The following is a 21,648-nucleotide window of genomic DNA, read 5'->3' as shown; positions in this document are numbered from 1 at the left end:
TTGACTAATCTTATGGAGTTTAATTGTTATTTGTAAAATATAAAAAATAATATATAAAACATTAATTTAAATAAAAAACTATTTTTATGGAGTTTAATTTTTATTTGTAAAATATAAAAAATAATCTATAAAAATATTAATTTAAATAGAAAAATATATTAAAATGTATGTGATTTAGTTATAATAAATTGTACAACTCTTTTATTACATTGTACCATTGAATTTCCAAAAAATCTTTTTTATATCGCTTCATTCAATTTGTCATCACATTGAACATTCAGAGTTTTATTCAATTTGTCAATCACATTGAACATTCAGAGCCGTAACCCCTGTCGCTTTCTGGGCAGCCTTGGTCTAGATTCCTAAAATGCATCCATGCAATACTTTTGATTAGTATATTAATCGAGCCCTATTTCGAAACTTTGCCAAGCCCATATCCACATTGTAATTCAGGGTGTTTTGTGAGGATGTGAAATAAATGTTTTGGCCCCTTCAATGTGAAACTTTTTAGAATCTCGGTGCTGTACATTGTTGTTAATTTGTCAAAGTACATATTATCATTATAGAATAAGACTTTAACCAATCAAAATGTAGCAAAATAAATAAATAAATAAATATTTTTTTTTTTGAAAAGTAAACATTAGATGAGGTAATTTAACTTTTAGTAAATTTAAAATTAATGTCAACATCAATATTTTTTTAATACGTGATTATCCGCTGTGGCAGGGAATAATAAGGTGTGTATTCTCAAATATTAAAATATATTCAACTAGAGGAAGATCAAGTTCACATTCAATTAAAATGTTTGTGAAAATTATTCAACTATTTTTTCATAAAAGCTTTTCATATTTTTGTATTTTAATGTACATTGTAAGGTTGTATTTTCTTAAGTGCTAAGATATATTTAAGATAATTAAATAATATAATCATTTATATTTAATTATATAGATATTTTTTATATTTTAATATAATAGGAAGGTTTTCTTAAGGGAGGTAGGTGGGGTGTTTTTTTGGTTTCTCAAGACAAATAGAAATGGAATAATTAAGGAGCTTAGGCATAGCCTCTAACAATCAGGTTAAAACATTGTTCTAATTCCATTTTTGCCAATTAAATCTCTAATTATAATAAATTATTCTAATATCTCCAAATGTCATATTGCTTTAGGGACCTTTCATTTAAGACAATCAAAATGAGTTTCATGATAGAGATATATCTTTTGATCTAGCCTCCAACAAACTATTCATCTATCTTTAGTAAACCAAAGTATTGAGGAATGGTTAATGCAATTCAAGAGGGCTTATGGCTTTAACAGATCCTTTCAAAGTTTGTATTCCAAAAGCAACATCCAACCACACTCTAGTGAAACAATTAGCAGACCATCAAACATTCCAAATACCTAATTCAACATCATTGCAACAAACACATTAAGCTCGAAATGTGCTTCATTAGAAAGCTCAATCATGATCATGTTCTTAAAGTGCACTTTTTCCTAACAAATGAGCAAATTGCAAATGATTTGTCATTGACTACTATTACTTTCACATTCACCAATGCAATTTATAATGTTCAACTTTGAAAAAGAAATATGTTTTCAATATTATTATCAAATATTTGATTGGACCATTACTTGAATATCTTATTACCTTTGCGCAATATAATACCATGTGGATAAATGTCTCACATATCTTATTCCATAATGTCTTATTGCAACCTTTGCACAATATAATATCATATGGAGAAATGTCTCACATATCTTATTCCATAATTGATGTATATTGTTGCAATATTTATGCATGATTTTTCAATATTTTTGTAGTTATTTTTTATTCTTAATCTTTGCAAGAAAACCATCTAAAGTTAAATCTTTAAAAATAGTTCATACTTAGGTAAATAACACATTTATAGTCAATTACTTCCCACCATAATTTAAGCAAATTTTTGCATTAAAAATAAGATATGAATAAGATATAAACAAGCGTAATATGCAACGTTGCTGCTTAGTACTCGCCTCTTATGCAAAAAGTAATTATAAGACTACAAAGCTTGGATCTTAATCAATGCTCTGGTATAAGGGTATCAGAATGGTTAATGGTCCCTTATCCAACATATGAACATTATTTATATTCTTAGAAGTTAGTGAAGTTCATTGGAAATGGAAAGTAGGGCTTTACAATGGTAAGAAACCGAGTTGTCTTTAGTGAGATTTTTTGGAAGTTTTTCCGGTAGGTTTTTCTTGTTTAATTTCTCTAAAATCCGGCAGGAATTTATTGAAATCACAAGATTGATGGGTAATCCCTGCACAATCGAAGTGCCTTAGGGGTTTTTCAGGGTGCTGAATCCACATATATAGTAAAAAAACCGGTTTAAATAACACTAATCAAGATTTCACCTCAAATTTTTCCTCCAGATTTCGGCACTGGAAAGTCCAAAAAGTCGCACTAAAGACAACTCTGTAAGAAACCCATAATTCCTACATTAAAGTGCACAATTAATGCAAACTTTAAATTTTTCCTTTTTTAGAATGTATACACACCTTACATGAAAGGAAAGTATGTATGAGACATGTGCTTCCTTAAGGGAAAGCATGTGTACCTAGTGAAACTCTCTTTAAAATTGAATTAAGTGGAGCAAGCATACTATACTAGATATATCTTACCAAATACAATTAGTAATGGTCAATTACAACCAAATACTGCTATAATATTTGTTGATGATCAACCCTATAAGCAATATCAAAAAAATATATATGATCTAGTTTGTTGTTGAGTGTTTATTTGTTGTGTTTTTGAGTCAATCTCATCTCAAGGAGAGTCTTGGTGTGCATCACTTATCAATTTAGAGAATTGAGGAAATATAGAAAGATTACAAGTTATATGCAACATGGTATATTTGGAAAGCCAATTTAAATTATTTTTTAAATTAAAATAAACATTGTGTTGCAACATTTTTTTAATGTTTCTAAATAATTCCTAGCTTTAGCAAAAAATATCATTTTATCACCAAAGTTGTAATGTTGAGGTTTCTAAATTGAAAAATGCTTTTATACCTATTTAATTCAAAATTATTTATCTATAAATATAATAAACCCTTATATAAAAAAAATATGTTAAAATAATAAATATTTATAAGAATATGCCTAACTAAGACAAACTCTAAGCAGGTATAAAAATATAAATTCAACCCTAATTCAAATTTATTAAACATTGAAACATCAAATTTATTAAACATTGAAACATCAAAATAAATTTGAATGATAAATCTTTTACTATCAAAAAGCTCTGAATTATGATAAATATTTATTTATTTATTATTATTTTTTTGAACTAATATAAATACATGTATGCCCATGATTTGATCTTTCTTCAAATTATACATAAAACATTTTGAAATATGATTTCATAAGCTTCATAGAGATTGTGAAATTTTCAGTAAAAGTTTTACATTAAAAGATTTTATCGTTCTTGATATATATAAATCAATTAAGATACATACACTTTCTTTTATGGGTTAGAAACAAATATAAATATTATTTTTTATTATTTTAAACATTATAAAAAATTCAAATAAATAAAAAAATTCCTATTAAACACTTTAAATTGTAAATCAATTTTAACAATTATAATGCAAAATAGCCTTAAATATATAATAAGGAGTTGCTTCAATTGAAAAACCATAAAATTCCAAACATTGTGTAAGCCATATGTAAACATATTAAATGTAATCCACGCAGTGATAACAAAGTAAATCTAATTAGGTTGTTAACATATTGATTCTAAAGATACTTAGGATGAAAATGGAATATTTTATTATTTTATTTATTAATTATTGTTTAGAATGAAAATATCAGAAAATAAAGTATCATACATATTAATAAGGTGTTTATAAAATTCAAAATAAGCATTTCCCTTCTATCAATAAAAATGGGATATCGAGAACTAAGAATTAAATCAATATGAGTGTTTATAATATCAAGGGATGTTTATAATGACAAATATACTAATTATTATGACAATTCAATCTGGCAGTATTCCTTTTTTAATTGACGAGGGTATTTTTATGATCATTTTAGAATTATAATTAAAAGAATTAATTCTCATTAATTAGATTGCCAATTATGGCATTGGAAAAGATCAAAAGAAATGTGGGAGAAAAGAGTATGTACTTTTTGTTATTTGGGAAAAATGGAAACAAAAATATTTCATTTTAGAATGTGAGGCTTATAAAGACAACGAGGAAAAATATAAAATTTTGTAAAATGCTAACAACTAAAGCTTGAGATAATCTACTTAGAAAAAGATGGATAGAAAAACTAAAAACATTTAATGTTAGTCTTATTTTAAATAATTTGTTAATATTACCTTCCATACTTTTACGTATAATCAAGTTTATCAAACCCCTTAACAAACCCCTTCCCATTCATGTTACCTTCCCTTGCTCAGAGGATTTCGTACTTACATTATTATTGTTATCATGCATTAATGAAGGTATCTTCACCCAGACACCTAGTATTGTCCATACCATATTTATCTCTACCTTCCCGACTAGTACAGTAGCGTTTCTGTTGATACACAATTTTAAAGGCATTATTGCATTACAGGAGATTTGCAGCCTTACGCTGAATCAACTCATTCATGGCGTATTTTATTTCTGATAAATTCGGTAATGGTATTGACGTTGGAAACCATGGTATCGGCTCATATTCAACACTGCATTTCTCACAAAATAATAAGAACTCTAAAGTATTTTCACATACGTTGTTGTCTGGACATCCATCATTCTATCTTTACTACTGTTGACGCTGTTGAACAACAAAACGCTCAAAGTCTAAGCTGGGAATTGCAAAACAAGGAAACCAGCACAGTATGTAGAGGCTACTCGCTCGGATTCAAAGCCTTCTCTTCTCTTTTGCAGGTGTGTAAGAGCATGAATGAGCTTCAACAAATCCATGCCCGGATACTCATGAGTGGACTTGAACAAAACATAGTTTTGGTTACCAAACTTGTGACTTTATATGGCACTTGGGATTGCTGGAAGAATGCGCGCAATATGTTTGACAGAATGCGTAAACGGAATGTTTACTTATGGAATGCAGTTATAAGGGCTTATAGCAGGAAAGGACTCTGGCAGGAAACACTTGAACTTTATTATGAAATGCAAGGATCAGGCATTGAGCCAAACAAGTTCACCTTTCTCTTTGCAATCAGGGCGTGTGCAGGCTTATCGGCTTTGGAAGAAGGCAAGGAGATCCATGATCAGATTGTTGGAGCTCGTTTTATATTGGGAATGTACTAATAGACATGTATGCTAAATGTGGGAATTTAGAGAATGCTCGCCAAATGGTTGACAAAATGTCTCAGAGAGATGTGGTTTCATGGACTGCAATGATAGCAGGATATGCCCAGAATGGGCACGCTAGTGAGGCCTTGATGCTCTTCAATCAAATGCAGCGTTCAGATGCAAAACCCAATTCAGTTACGATTTTCAGTGTGCTTTCTGCATTTGCCTATTTAGCTAGCTTGCAGCAAGCTGATCAGATTCACAGTTATGTAATTATAACGGGATTTGAGTCTAATGTTTCTGTTGGAACTGCTCTCGTAGACATGTATGCTAAATGTGGGAATATAGAAAGTGCACACAGAGTATTTGACAAATTGCCTCAGAAAAATCTGATCTCGTGGACTGCCATGATTTCAGGGTATGGGCAGAATGGATATGGAGAGGAGGCCTTGTCCCTATTTCACAGAATGCATGTTGCAGGCCTAAAACCTGACTCTGTTACCATTGTAAATGTGTTGTCAGTTTGTGGGGATTTGGGTTCTTCAGAACAAGGCAAGTGGATCCATGATTATATAATTCAAAGTGGTCTTGTGTCAGATGTTTCTGTGGGGAATTCCCTGGTAACTATGCATGCAAAGTGTGGGAAATTACAGGTTGCACGAGGATTATTTGACAAACTTTCTATAACAAATGTGGTGTCACGGAATGCGATGACTGCAGGGTATACCCAAAATGAACATGCCGAAGAAGCTTTGAAACTTTTCTATCAAATGCAATTGGCAGACATGAAGCCCAACTCAGTCACCATGGTGAGTGTGCTCTCAGCATATGCCCATTTAGGAGATCTGCAACAGGGCAAGTGGACTCATAGTTACATCATCAAATGTGGATTTGAATCAAATGTTTTTGTGGGAACTGCCCTTACAGACATGTATTCTAAATGTGGAAATGTGGAGCTTGCTATGAAACTTTTCGATGCGATGAATGTGAAAAATGTAGTCACATGGAGTGCAATGATTGCAGGTTATGCACAGAATGTAGACGCGAATGAGGCTTTTACACTCTTTAGTAAGATGCAATTTTCTCAAGTAACACCCAACTTAGTCACTATGGTAAGTTTGCTCCCTGCATTTGCATGTTTAGCATATCTGGAACAAGGTAAGAGGGTTCATGAATACATTATCAGAAGTGGATTGGAATCAGATGTTTCTGTGGGAACTGCTCTTGTAGATATGTATGCTAAATGTGGGAATATAGAAGTTGCGGCTAGGTTGTTTGACAAAATATCGAAAAGAGATGTAGTCACATGGAATGCTATGATTGCTGGTTATGCTCAGAATGGCCATGCTGCCAAGGCCTTGATACTTTTTCATGAAATGCAACTTGCAGGTGTCCAACCCAACTCTGTCACCATGACATGTGTGCTCCCAGCATGTGCCCATTTAGCAGCTCTGCAGGAGGGTAAACGGATCCATGATTATATAATTAGGAATGGACTTCAGTCAGATGTTTCTGTAGCAACTGCTCTCATTGACATGTATGTCAAGTGTGGAAATATAAATATTGCACGTGAACTCTTTGAAAATATTGTAGAAAAAGATGTAGTCTCATGGAATACAATGATTGCAGGCTATGGGATGCATGGAAATTGTAAGGATGCCTTGGAACTTTATCGCCAAATGCAATTGACGCATATTAAGCCAAACCACATCACCTTTGTTTGTGTTTTGTCTGCTTGCAGTCATGCAGGCCTAGTGAGTGAGGGCTGGCAATATTTAGAATGCATGTCTCGAGATTATTGCATCACACCTAGGACGGAGCACTATGCTTGCATGGTTGACCTTCTTGGCCGTGCTGGTCATCTGGATGAGGCTTACAACTTTATCAAAAAAATGCCATTAGAACCTGATGCTGGAGTGTGGGGGACATTGCTTGGTACTTGTAGAATTCACTGCAATGTTCAACTAGGAGAACTCGGGGCGAAGCGACTTTTTGAGTTAGAGCCAGACAATACAGGGTACTATGTACTTCTGTCAAATATCTATGCTGCAGCTGGCAGGTGGGATGATGTGGTAAAAATGAGGACAATGATAAAAGATAGGGGACTCATAAAAATACGAGGATGCAGTCTGATTGAAGTAAACTACAATATTCACGCGTTCCTTGCAGATGACAGATCACATCCTCAATCGGAGAAAATTTATGCAATGTTGTCAACCTTGGACAAGCAGATGAAGGAGGCGGGGTATTTGCCTAGCACAGATTTTGTGCTGCATGATGTGGAGGAGGAACTGAAGGAAAACATGCTTTGTAGTCACAGTGAGAGGCTGGCCATTGCTTTTGGGGTTATTAGCACAAGGCCTGGGACTCCTATTCGGATCACAAAAAACCTTCGTGTGTGTGGTGACTGTCATATTGCCACCAAGTTCATCTCCAAAATTGTCATGCGAGAAATTATTATGAGGGATGCATATCGTTTCCACCATTTTAAGGATGGGTTGTGTTCTTGCGGTGAATATTGGTAATAGTGAATGAAGCGAGTTCAAAAACACAAGTTGCGTAGGTGCAAACTTCTGTGAAAATGTTAGCCCACAACTATTTTTTAATTTAATTTCATACATAAAATAACCTAAGGGGGTAACAGGGTAATGTGGGAAGTGTTTATGTATTGGGTCAGAACAGTGATAGGCTGATAGCATAAGCTGAAATCCTATTGAAGAGCTCTAACCATAGATACAAAAAGTAATAGCTTCGACAACCTAAGAAAGAGAGATGAGAGTGGGGACTCGGGTAGCAAGCTCACTTTTCTCCAGTTAGGTGAAGTAAGAGAGCTAAGACAAAACTCCATCTTCCCCCTTCTTGTCTCTTTGATGCATGGTGGCATCTATATCTTATTCGTGCTTTTCACTTAATGTAGATTACGAGGTCAAGGCTATCTTAATTGGTAGTTATACTGTTTAGAGATGATATGCATTGGAGTAGATTGGGCTAACCATAATTCATTAATTCATTTTTTTAAAATGGTAATGTATGGAAGCGGAAAGCTGAAGTCAATAAGGAGGGCTCTATAGCAGCGGGATGAGGAGAAAGACCCCATGGCCAAAAGGTGGCACAACGAGGGACAGGTAGCAAGAACTTATCATCCCAAACCCAATTCGAGAAACAAAATTTTGTAGGAGCAGGGAGAGCGTTCCATCTCTACTCCCTTCTTGTTTTTCCAAACAATGAGGGATGGAAACCTCCAGTGGGGTATGATTGAGATATTGCAAAGTTTTAAACAATGTCCGAATTCTAAAAAGGGATGAATGGGAGATATCAATGATGTAGAGACTATCAAAACGCTCCTGCTTTTTACAGTCAGCACTTTGCAAGCCCGTGAATTTTGAATTGAGACGAATTCTTGAAGCACAAGTTTTTAGCTCAAATATATAAAATAATAAATGTTATTTGGACAAGACATGGGTTCCAAATCCAAGTGATGTTGCTATGACAAAATTTCCAATAGATAATATAATATCTGCTTGGCAACGATCAAGCTCATGGAAAGATGGATTATTCCCATTTAGAAAATATATGAGAAAAATGAAAAATAGTTGAGGACCATGGACAACACACTGTAATTTATCTGGTAGCATTCGGGTAGGCACTTGAAATGGTGATTGAATTTCCAGAAGACGCTAGGTTCTTCTTTATAATTGTTGTAATTTTTCTTTTTCTTTGTTTTACCAGAAACAGTTATATTTTGTATTAAAAGAGACTATGGCTAAACTGGACAGCATAGGAGTACAAAATTTAAAGATGTTGACTGCCATTTGCAGATCTTTCAACCTCCCCTCAAAACACAAGGAGGGAAATTTCCAATGCTTTCTCTTATGTCTGCACTTATTAATTCTCGCATACGTGAGTAAATTTTAACACATTGATTACCTAACAGAATACAAAAAGAGGACATTATTTTTTACTAGATTGGAGAACCATTCCTCCCTTAAACAATGTGTCTAAGGAGCTCCGGCATCTGAAAGAATTATTTGTTTCTGTTTCTTTTTCCCATCATTCCTGATTTGATTTCCCTCCTCGTGTGGGGAGGGGAAGGATGTGAGCCTTTCTTCACTGCTTCTGTGCACGATGGAGATTCAAAAGACTCATGCAAATGAAATATATGCGCTGAAGAGTTTTCTTGAGCTTGAGCTACATCCTCGTTCAAGTGGATTGTTTGATTTGGAACACTTGCTACCTCTTTGGGAGCATTTTTCTCGTTCCTACTCTAATCCCTTCTACTTCTTCCTCGTCATCCTCTGCATCCTCCTCTTCTATCTCTATTGCAATAATAGACACTAAACGATTAGATCTCTATGAGACTTAAATGGATCTTCACCTTCTGAATCTGGATCTTCTCCACCTTCAGGATTCACAGGAATCTTAGATGGTTCAGCCTTGGCATCTTTCTTTTCCACTTCTTCTAAAACTTCAAGGACCTTATATTTCTTATTGTTTATAGAGGAAGATATTTCTCAGATTCCTTTAGGTGTTGTGGCCCCTTGGAGAACATCTTTGGGTTTGTGGCACCTTCAGCTATTGCTTTCCATGTCTGTTGGTCATTGTCTTAAATGAGTTTAGCTCTGACTGATTGGGAGGGTTCATTGAATGCTTGGGAAAATACAGAGTTTCTTGACTCCTTGGGCAACTTTTAGTGAAGAGTCCATACTTGTGGCAAAAGTTGCACTTAAAAAAGTTCTGCTCATAGGCTAATCCTTGCTTGTTGCTCCAGACATCCATATTTATTTGCAATGCCTCTGAAAGGCCCTTCTCCAAGTCCATTTCCACACATATTCTAGCACAAGTATACTATTCCCCTTTTGAATAAACTCAGTCAACGTATCAACCCAGCTTGACCCCATAGCTCTAAAGGTTTCTACATCCTAGAATATGAGAGGAAGGTGGGGCAACCTTACCCAAACAAAGGATGAAAAATCTCTTCTTATGGTTGAAGTCTAGTGACCAATGCAACAAAAACATGCCACAAGATTCCATGAAGTAAGGGCTTGATCGAAATGTAAAGTTTTAATTCACTTTTTCTGAAAATGAAAAAATAACACTATTGGCCACATGCAAACAAAGTCACCTACTTTTATTTTTGGCATCTAGTACTTTGCCATCCATGATTTTGTATTCTTTAAGCTAGGCTGGAGGCTTGTGAACTTTCCAATCAGTGCTTGTTCAAATAGAATGGGGGCATTCTTCCTTGAATTTGGACTTTTGAAGCTCCAACTAGGAAATAGAGTCCATCCTCTGCACAAATCTATCCATGGTTGAACAAGAATGCTTGGTTAGGTTTGAAGAGATGACTAAGAACTTGAATGTTGCAATCTTGTCAGTAGGATACATATTCAGTGTATCAAGCACATTACGGCAACAAAATCACCAAATGATAGAAAAGAAAAAAGAGATCCATGCTAATTAAGATTTTGGGTGTCAAAGGGACTACCCATAGGTTGCATACAAGTGTTACCACACAATCTCGCACCCAAAAATGTAAAGTCCAACACCTAAATGAATATTTGTGGAACTAGAAGGTTGGTCATTGGCCACTGTCACCTCATCAACTCTCCTTTGCACTTTAGACAAAGGATGGACCTAAGTCAAAGGTGGCTTCCATATGGTTTCTAGTCTCACTTCATGTAGTATGGTAAAAAGGAACCTAACAACAATATAACAAATGGAAAATGAATAATGCAATGGGCTTGGAGATGATAGATGAAAGGGAAAGCCAATGCCTTCTTGTTTGGGCTATGGAGGCCATGAATGCAATCTAAGAGGGCTATCCATCAAATGTCTAGGGCCTATACAAAGACAAGTTGGCATTCTTTATAACATTGTCTAACTTAGGAAACAAGAGATCACAGGGTATAGAATGGAAGGGACTCAAAATAAGAGCTCCACAACAAAACTAATTCCAAAAGGGTGGTTAAGGTTTACGCATAAAGAGGTGCAAACATTCGACTCACAATAGGAGTTACAAGGCTTTACTCCTCTTTGAGACAAGTTGTTAGCAATTTGTGTATATACATGCCATATATGAAAATATTGTACAAAAATAAAAGTACAACTTATGGAACAAGTACCTTCTTGCCAAGCCTTGGAGTTACTTGTCCACAACTTCTTCCAATAATCACTAAAATCCAATCCAAGTTGCAAATGGAGAGAGAAAACCCTTAAATGTGTTTGAACTCTAACTCATGTAATAAAATATGATTTATTTTCCTAATCCATTTTCTTCCCAAATAAGAGTTTGTTGATGCTTAGATTTGACCATGCCAACAATGGGCAGATCCCCAGATCAAGGTTAGACCTTTGTCTGTTTGCGATGGTAATTCTGACCGCTATGTGGGCCCGGTTGCCACTAAATGAATTGCTCCATGTAAGGAGATTTTCTTATAAGTTTAAAAAAAAAAATCTAAATGTAGCCTAAGCTAATGTGCAAACGATAGAAAGTACTATCCTATTACTAATATAAAATTAACTCAATCTATTCTATCTTGATCGAGAGAGGGGACATTCTCAATCTAAACCATGAGCATATAAAGGGGATCAAAATTAAGATAAATTGATAAACCATAGAAATAGTCCATATGGCTTATAATAATTGAAGCATGTGTGCGTATGTGGTTATTTGAATAAGCAGTGATCGAAGCCTCACATGCACATATTTAGATTCAAGTATCACTAATTTAATTCGGGATTAAAATGAATGATTGCATCACATAAATAGTTCATATGATACAATAGCATTTGGAGCAAAAACAAACATGTAATTTAATTGCATAAATAGTTATCGGAAATCACATACAAATCTCCCTGAATCCAATATTCAATTTTATATAAGTTTGATCAACCTTGAAAAGGTATATTTTCTTTAGTTTTAAATAAGCTTATAATTGCATGAAATTAACAACAATGCAAAACATACAACATATGTTTATCTGGAACAAATAATAAATCAAAATTGAATAAGTTTAAAGGCCATCGACCAACCTTATAATTTAGACAATAGTGTGCACAAATGAAATCTTGTTACAAGCTTCAGCGTATAAAAGATTTCAAGGATTATTCATGACAACATTAGCTTCTCTGAGCTACAACCACTGTTTTAAAATTTGGCCGAATCGAATCCGAAACGACCGAGTTGATCCGAGTCATTGAAGAATTTTATGACCTGGCTGTTAGAGCCTAGATTTGCCTCAGGCTGAAAAGGCAAGGTTCTAGGTCCACATCAAACCATGCTCAGCCTCGTAGCTAGCCCTACGAGGACATGAGAGGGCTCTCTCCGAGTCGATCTCGGCAAAAGACAAGCGATGGGGCTCGAGATGAATGAAATAAAAGCTAATTTTAGGCTAGGTATGAAGTACAAGGATTTGTTTTGAGTTTTTGGGGGTTTTGTGCTGGAAACAGGGAAAGGCAAATTGGGCTCGGGGATGAGGCACAGTTTCTGCAGAGTTCTGATTGGGGCAAGGAAGGCGATCGTTTTGATGCTTTAAATTGAGTGAATGGATAGATCAGACTGGTGAGGAGCTAAGGAGAGCAAGAGAGTTTCAAGAATTCTCCTTAAACAGATGAAAGCATGGAAATTTAAATAAATTCAAAGGCAGAGCAGTTAATGGATTCTACCTTAATCACTCATTTGTTCAAATTCAGAAGACGAGATAGGAAAATGATACACATAACACTAATGAACTTACAATTACTTAGAGAAGAACACCATCAAAACATAAAGCCACATGGATCCCAAACAATGCTGCAAAACCCTAGTCTTTCCTTAGCCAAAAATGCAGAGATAGAATGTACAATGATATGCCAAAGCAATCCCAAGTGTCCAATCCTGAAAATGACTTAGAAATTACATAATATAGACAAGCCAAACCTATTCCCTTGCCTCTAGGGTCGAGCTCATCATTCTAGGAGTTGTTTGAACCAATTCTAAACAAGGAACTGAAAACTAGGTAGTCAAACAACTTACCCCTATATGCTAGGAAACTGATTCATTCACTCACATTTCACCTTTTGGTGAATGAATCTTCTAGAACAAGTAAAAATGTGCCAATATTACATCATGGTTGTCAAATTACATCATGGAAAGTCAAAAATAACTTCAAGAAGCAAAACTGGTCAAAGTTGGGCGAATTATTGAGCTGTACAGTGAAAAACAGGGAAAAATTCTCTGTGCGCCGCGCCAAAATTTGTGTGTGTCGCGCCACTTTGGAGCTGATTTTGAGGCACTTCCTAAAGTCCAAATTGAGCCCAAGTGTGCTTGTTGGAAAGCCCTACCTGTCTACTTTCCAACCCAAGTGGAATTTTTGAATTTGGTGCCCATTTGCCCCTCCAAAACCTCAATCTCCCAAGACTGCTTCCTGTGTGTCAAAATAGGGGCAGAGAGGTCATTTTTAGGGTGTTTTTGACCTCCTGGGGACTCAAAACTTGCCCAAACTTCTTGGCCATGTACCAATAGTCATGATTTTTCATGACAAATCCAAAAATATAAAGTTTTTGCCATTTGGAGCTTCCTATCATAAGCGCGCGCCAGGTGGCGCGGCGCACAGGGAGAAAAACCTTGTTTTTTAGTGCAAAAAATTTCAAAATGTCAAAAATTGCTCCAAATTTCTTGAAATTTGGGCTGGAGCTTCTTCATCAAGAGCTATGGTGGGCCAAGGATTACCTCGGCCAATATCTGGAGTCGATCATGCTCTTTTTTGCCTCTTTTGCCTTTTTGATGCCTTCTCTTTAAATTCCTTATTCGCGCTTTGCAAACCTGGTTCCGCGCCATGTAATGAAATGCCATGTGTCTCCACAAGTTTTTCTCCTTGTTGACCTTTTCTCCTTGTTGACCTTCTCCAACAATCGGACTCGTCTACTAACGTAAGGTCTTTCCACAACCAAAAATAAAAGTTGGAAAGTTGTAATGGAAAATACAACTAAAATCTGTTTCCTCGAAGATTCAGATGTACAATAAGCACCAGCAATGATCCCTAGTGCCATTCTTCTTGCTAAATCTAAGACTGTGTAATAAATTCTGAGGATCCCAAAAGATTTTGAAGCATAGGTACAACCGCATCCTCTCCACCATTAGAAGTTAATATTCTATCCCTGCCATTTTTAGCCCTTACATTTTCTATCTGAGGTAACATGACTTTAGATGGTCCTCGCAAATCCTCAAACAACAGACCAAATCTAATTATAAATGATGATCTCAAATTACTCCTCAGGATCCATACTTCTCTTTTGTTGGGTCCAATTAACATTTTAACTATGTTTTGATACCCATGATCTTTTTGAATTTCTTGATCAACTTCCTTGTATTGCAAAAACACACCCATAATAATAGCAACTGAAATGACAACCAATGCTGACAACAGAATAGCTGTGGGGATACCTAGCAGCAGGGCACCAATAATTATTGCAGCAATTGATCCATCTTTTATGAGAAATGTAGCTGCCTGGCACATACATGGCAGTGCAAGTATCAACAAAAACATCTCAAATCTTGGTATCACCAGAGCACCAGATTTGGGCCTATCTGTTTGCCATATCCACTTTCTCAATTGCAGAAGTAAAAGAATCAAGATGTGGACAAGCATCAAGCCACCTCCAATGACAATTAACTAGAATATGTTCCTCTTAAACTCCTTCCATCCATCAAAATTGCTTGCCTTCAGGGCAAAGTGTGCCACAGGTTTTGTCCCCCGCCTTTCAAAAAACAATTTATACTCCATTGGAAGATATGGTTACCCAAACATGGAAGCATTTATTCCCAGTTTACGTTCTCTTCTCTGCCTACCTTCTGAAAACAAGTCTTTGCTGCAGTTGCCTAAAATCATTGATTTGTGTCTTGTCTTGTGCTACCAAGGGAAAGAGTGATATGTGGGACTGTGGAGGGTGGAAACAATGAGGGATTAGGGACTGTTAGGGTAGGGTTTAGTTAAGGAGATATGGGAGGGTTTGGGTGTTTATGTATAGGGTTAGGAATTTTTGTATAGGGTTAGGGTTTGGGGTTTTTACATTTGGAAATGTGTGGTAGGGAATTGGGAATAGGAGTTTAGTAATTTTTTAGGATAGGGAAGAATGAGATTAAGGAAAAATGGAATAAGGGAGAAGGGAATGATGGAAAGAAGGGAAAAATGGAATGGAGGGGGAACCTTGGTACCAAAACAATGGATTTGCAACCCTAACAGCAATTGGCTTGAGGACTTTTAGAGGTAGGGTTTGAGAGTTTTTGTTGCAACCATTAGCAGCCATAAACCACCATGACATGGCACCAAACTTGGATGAAAAGCAATGATGGAAGCCCAACTTACTTGTACAAGTGATGATCCACGAGATTAGGGCGACTTGGAGCAAGTTTTTGAAGTTTTTGGTGGCGCAGCGCATAGGGAAGGCACGACGCATTGGGTTTGAGGCGCGGCGCATAGAGCCTGTGCGTAGCACTTTTTGCAGGAGACTTTTGGAAGCCTTCCCGGTGTCCAAATTGGGTGCAGGATAACTCGTTGGAAAGGTCTTTGAGTCTACTTTACAACCAATTGGAATTTTTCAATTTGGAGTTCATTTGCTTTGTCAAAAATCAAATCTCCAAAGACTGGTCAAAATGTGCCAAATGAGGCTGCTTAAAGGCAGAGTGCTGTTACAGTCAACTTTTGAATGCCTTCCTCAACTCCAAATTGAGCTCATGATAGCTCATTGGAAAGCTATTTGTGTCTAGTTATCCTTTGACTCATCAAGCAAGTCATTTGGCCAACCAATCTAGGAGAAAACTTGATTTTCCCAAGGTCACTTCAGAGGTGCATCAATTCTCCCAAGGCAACTGTATTTTTGACATTTGTCTAAAACCATGACACCTGTGTAAAAAGTGAAGAAGGTTTCTCTTCCTTGGCCTGTTGTGGACAAAAACCTCTCTCAGTTTTAAAAAATTCATCTTTTATTGCTCAGAAACATCTTTGGAGTAAAACCTATCCCGATGTGTGGAACAAGGGATTTGTCGAAATGAAGCGAAATGAAGGGGATAAGGGGCTTCTAAATTCTTGAGAAAATTTTGGGAAGTAGGGAGGGATGTTAAGAAGTAGGGGAAAGTGGAATCTCAGAAATTGAATGAGGGGAAGGGGTCCAAAAGGGCTAAACACATGCCCACCCTAGAAAATTGCCAAGTTGTAGCAAGAAATTAGGGTTTGTGCGAAAATGAGGAATTTGGGAATCTCAGTGATGGGAAGTGTTTAATAAGGTACATTAAGGATAGGGGAAGGTGGATGAACATCAGGATACAAGTTTTGCTAATGATTTGACCATCCAAGAGAAATTGCCTTCAAAACCCTAAGAGAGGGAAATGACCTTACCTAGGCACAACTGAAGCATGAACGAGGTGTAAAATGACCCATTGGACCCTGACACGATGATGACAACCCTCTGAGTGATGGTACACTCAGCTGAATGGTGACATGGACTGACATTTGGACAACTTTGAAAGGAGCAAAATCAAACCCTAGACCTAATGCCTAGTGACCAAATTTTACTTGAAGACTCACTAAAATGATAAAATTTGACCTTGACACCTTAAAATCACTTTGTAAGAGCATGTTTGATAACTGGAGGAAGGTCGGAAAGACTGACACTAACACCGGCAGAAAAACCAGTTTGGGAGGCCGAGTCATCACTGACTCGGCCGGGTTATTGCATGACTCGGTCAACCCAGCCGTTTCCGCATCTACTCGACTGAGTCATTAAATCCGGCTAGTCACCCAAAAAAACAACGATTTTTCTAATTTATTTATTTATTTTTAACATTTAGCTGATTGTTGGGGACTCCAAGATGTTTTCTAAATTGATTAAGTGCTATTTGGGGTCCATTCCCCTCTCCTAGTATTGATATGCTATTCAAATTTCATGGTAATGTTAAATTCTTAAAGTAAAAGTGACATTCTCCTTAATCTTCATTTTCATCCCTTTTACTTAAATTTTTAACATTACTATGAAATGACTCAGGATGTTTGAGAGTGGTTCCGGCCTCATTGGATTTCATATGGAGAAAGTAGAATTTTAGATTTCATTCAAAATCCAGTAGACTTATCAGTTTTTTAGGATTTCAAGATTGGAGGATTGCAATGTTGCCATTGAATTTTGTCATGTATTAGGGTATGGAACTCATATTTAATCAAGAGCACCAATCCCTCTATGTACCTTGATGTTAGTGACATTGGTTGTCGAACTCCTCCGGGATTCGCTCCCAAACCAGGAGCTTTTGAAAATGTTGCTCCCGCTCCCGTTTTCACTTTCGCTCCCACTCCCAAGTAACACTGAGCCAGATGATGTTGGCAACTCTGGCAATAGCCAGTGGTACTGGTCACAGACTTTTGTTGTAGAGGCCAGTTATAGCCTCCTTGGTTATGTGTTTTTGTTCTGATCTCTATATCATCGTGGTGTATGTATTGGACAGTGTACTGGGTGCCATTTTGATATAGTGGTTATATTCATGAGCCTACTTTGATCATATGTTGTTTTTTTATCTATATTATAATGCTGTGTGTTTGGAAACATGAATGAAAATCTTTAAAATTATTTGTTTTTATAAGAATAAATATTTCATGTATTTTTTACGATGGCCGAGTCACTGAATTCGAGTCGGCCGAGTCGATACCGAGTCGAAGTCGGAGTTTTAAAACATTGGCTACAACATCTCCACTCTACTCTGGTCCTACAGGGTCCAAATTTCTTCCGAAAATTAAACTCTACAACAATGTGAAGGTTGATTCTTTTTTTCATAAATTAGAAGGCGCCCCTCGCCCCCCAACTTCTATCCAAGGGTTCCCTTTAATACCGTTTTTTTGGAAAGAAAATAGTTCAATTATGGTTCAACAAATAATTGAAAAATAGAGATGAAGATCAATTCTCTAATTTTGCATGAGTTGGAGGATCAAATCATTAACTCTGGAGCCCCAATCCGCAAAATCTCGAGTGACCAATTGTGAACCTGTTGGCAACATAAAACATTTAATTAGTAAAAGGAAAAACAAATTTGCAAGAAAATCACAATTTACGTTGCAGATAGATATTCTGGTTGATTTAACTGGTTTCTCTTATAAATTTGACAAAATTCAACCACTTAAAAATATTCTCTCTGATTCTACCAATCTGGCGAATCGATTCATGCCCGAAATGGTTTTTGCAAACTCGAGAATCGCTCATTTGAACTCATCACTCAGTGACCATTCGATCAGATATGTGGGTAAATGTGAGCCACTGGGTCTATGTGGTTTATCCAATTATACCACATGCATCAAGGGGAAAATATTTCATGGGTTTATATGATCTTACATTACCAGTTGTGCTTCGAAAATAAGCTTGGGACAATAGAGGGTAGATCATTTGTTATATTTTGGACGCGCATCAAATGCCATAATAAACCTAATATTTAGAACATCGAAGCTTGGAAAGAGATTTATATATGAACCCTGTTAAGCTAGCGAGACCCGATGCTCCGAGATGAAAAAAATTGCTTGTTTGTTGACAGGAACATTCACGTCATCTCAGGCGTTAGCTTCTCGAAAAGCTGAAGTGAAAAAGCACATAGATGGATTCCTCTGAGGCAAAAAAATTTCACATTACTTGACAAAAAGCATCTCAAAACGAGAACTATCATAGAACCTTGGGTTCTCGAGTGATTTTGAAGCATTACTAGCGAAACTGATTGAGATCTAAGATGAGTTGGTATCTATGCTAACGTGGTTTTATTGTTTACCTGTCGTCTGTGTTGAAGTGCCACGTGATAGGTGAAAACGTTAATATTGACAGGCTTGTTTACCTGTTACATTACTTGACAAAAAGCATCTCAAAAGTGCCACGTGATAGGTGAAAACGTTAGTTAATATTGACAGGCTTGTTTACCTGTCACATTACTTGACAAAAAGCATCTCAAAACGAGAACTATCATAGAACCTTGGGTTCTCGAGTGATTTTGAAGCATTACTAGCGAAACTGATTGAGATCTAAGATGAGTTGGTATCTATGCTAACGTGGTTTTATTGTTTACCTGTCGTCTGTGTTGAAGTGCCACGTGATAGGTGAAAACGTTAATATTGACAGGCTTGTTTACTTGTCGTCTGTGTTGAAGTGCCAAAGTGCCACGTGATAGGTGAAAACATTAATATTGACAGGCTGATATGGCTGAAACAGGGTGACACATGGCGGGATTAACACGTAATCTCGGGGCTTGAGTTCTCGAAGGTTTTTGGGTTTGTTTATATGAAAAGTGGTGAGAAGGCAAGGTCCGAGATAGGAAAATTTCAATGAGTCAATGTAACAGTGTATTGTTTACCTGTCGTCTGTGTTGAAGTGCCACGTGATAGGTGAAAATGTTAATATTGACAGGCTGATATGGCTGAAACAGGGTGACACATGGCGGGATTAACACGTAATCTTGGGGCTTGAGTTCTCGAAGGTTTTTGGGTTTGTATATATGAAAAGTGGTGAGAAGGCAAGGTCCGAGATAGGAAAATTTCAATGAGTCAATGTAACAGTTTATGAAAGAGATTCATGGTGCCACGTGATAGGTGAAAACGTTAATATTGACAGGCTTGTTTACCTGTCGTCTGTGTTGAAGTGCCACGTGATAGGTGAAAACATTAATATTGACAGGCTGATATGGCTGAAACAGGGTGACACATGGCGGGATTAACACGTAATCTCGGGGCTTGAGTTCTCGAAGGTTTTTGGGTTTGTTTATATGAAAAGTGGTGAGAAGGCAAGGTCCGAGATAAGAAAATTTCAATGAGTCAATGTAACAGTTTATTGTTTACCTGTCGTCTGTGTTGAAGTGCCACGTGATAGGTGAAAACGTTAATATTGACAGGCTGATATGGCTGAAACAGGGTGACACATGGCGGGATTAACACGTAATCTTGGGGCTTGAGTTCTCGAAGGTTTTTGGGTTTGTATATATGAAAAGTGGTGAGAAGGCAAAGGTCCGAGATAGGAAAATTTCAATGAGTCAATGTAACAGTTTATGAAAGAGATTCACGGAACATGGATTGGAATGCTTCAGAAAGGCACATGTGTGCTGATAGTACACGTGAGTGTTGCCACGTCACCCTCCATCTAGGTTTCCATGTCAGTGTAAAAATAGAAGAAATGGATTGGAATGCATAAGAAAGGTACATGTGAGCTGATAGTACACGTGAGTATTGCCACGTCACTCTCCATCTAGGTTTCCATGTCAGTCTAAAAATAGAAGAGAAAACACAAAACTTCTAAGGACCATAACTTTTGATTTGGGAGTTTAAATGAGGCAAATTTAATATCACTCGAAAGCTCTTGAGGAGAGCAAGATGATGAAAACCTAGAAGTGAAAAAATATTAGAAATAAAAATCATTTAAAAAACAATGATCAAAATCCAAGTTAAGTTATTATTTCCAAAGCTTATATGGGGACCCCTTAGTTTTTCTTATATGGGGACCCCTTAATTTTTCAAGAAAAACTAAGGGGGTTTATTAAGGCCTCAACAAATAGCGACACACTGGGGCGAAGCAGTGATCTCTATAATGGGGCTTAAATTTATTAAAAACCAAATGATAAGTTTTGCAAAATTCCCAAACATTCCATTAGTTTATCTTACAGGTCCCACATAAAACAAACTTAACTATACGAATCTTAGAGTTTTGAGTACTTAATATCTACTCAATCTTTAAGCAATGAATCTAAAAATAGGGAGATTTATTTTGTATTTTTCTCATACTATTGAATATAAAGGGTACAATTATGGAGTTTTATAATCCGTAAACATATATTAGGTGTATATTTTGTTTCTTTTTCTAGACATTGCTTTGTTGCCCACGAAATTCAATAGCCCCAACGACGATGTCTTGATACCATATAAGTATAGCCCCGCTATCAACAAGCATCCATAGCCCCAACAGTTTACATGTACTTCCCACACTTGCAGTGCTTTCAACTCTCTTGTATTAAATTCCACCCTTTAGATGTAATTGGTTGAGAATTGCAATATGCATTTAGGTGAAGAAAACAGGGTGGTGCAAGAGATGCTCTTATATATTTTTCAAAGAAAATAGATATAATACTTTTTAAGTTTTAACTCCAAATTTTTTCCATTAATCTATCAAAATAGATGATTTAAATGTGGTGGGATAAGAGTTGAGATTGAGAGAGAAAGGTTGAGGCAGATTATTTCCTCTATTTAAGAAAGAACGTAATATTTGAAATATGTCCTAGTGTTCCTCCATAGTTGCTAGTGAATGAATAAGAATTGAAACTTAATGTGGATGTTTTTAAATAAATAAAACTCAATTTATAATAATAGAGTATACATTCCACTTGTGTT

General features: G+C 36.2%; 1 protein-coding gene and 1 pseudogene across 1 annotated transcript; both read left to right on the top strand.

The window, feature by feature from the left end:
* Positions 1–4,428: 4,428 nt before the first annotated feature.
* Positions 4,429–5,293, top strand: LOC149140222 (putative pentatricopeptide repeat-containing protein At1g68930). Its single transcript, XM_089448955.1, has one exon. The coding sequence runs from the start codon at positions 4,664–4,666 to the stop codon at positions 5,291–5,293; it is 630 nt and encodes a 209-aa protein (XP_089305081.1). The 5' UTR covers positions 4,429–4,663.
* Positions 5,294–5,298: 5 nt separating this feature from the next.
* LOC149140221 (pentatricopeptide repeat-containing protein At3g12770 pseudogene) lies at positions 5,299–8,698 on the top strand (annotated as a pseudogene).
* Positions 8,699–21,648: the final 12,950 nt, after the last annotated feature.

The sequence above is a fragment of the Pinus tabuliformis genome, chromosome X (assembly GCF_031772625.1).
Source record: "Pinus tabuliformis cultivar Carrire ecotype Pingquan chromosome X, CPIR1, whole genome shotgun sequence".
NCBI classification, from domain to species: Eukaryota; Viridiplantae; Streptophyta; class Pinopsida; order Pinales; family Pinaceae; genus Pinus; species Pinus tabuliformis.
This window is presented reverse-complemented; position numbering and strand designations above follow the sequence as displayed.

Bases quoted from the DNA above. Each gene is read 5' to 3' on its own strand.
- LOC149140222 (XM_089448955.1), top strand. From the start codon at position 4,664: ATGGTATTGACGTTGGAAACCATGGTATCGGCTCATATTCAACACTGC.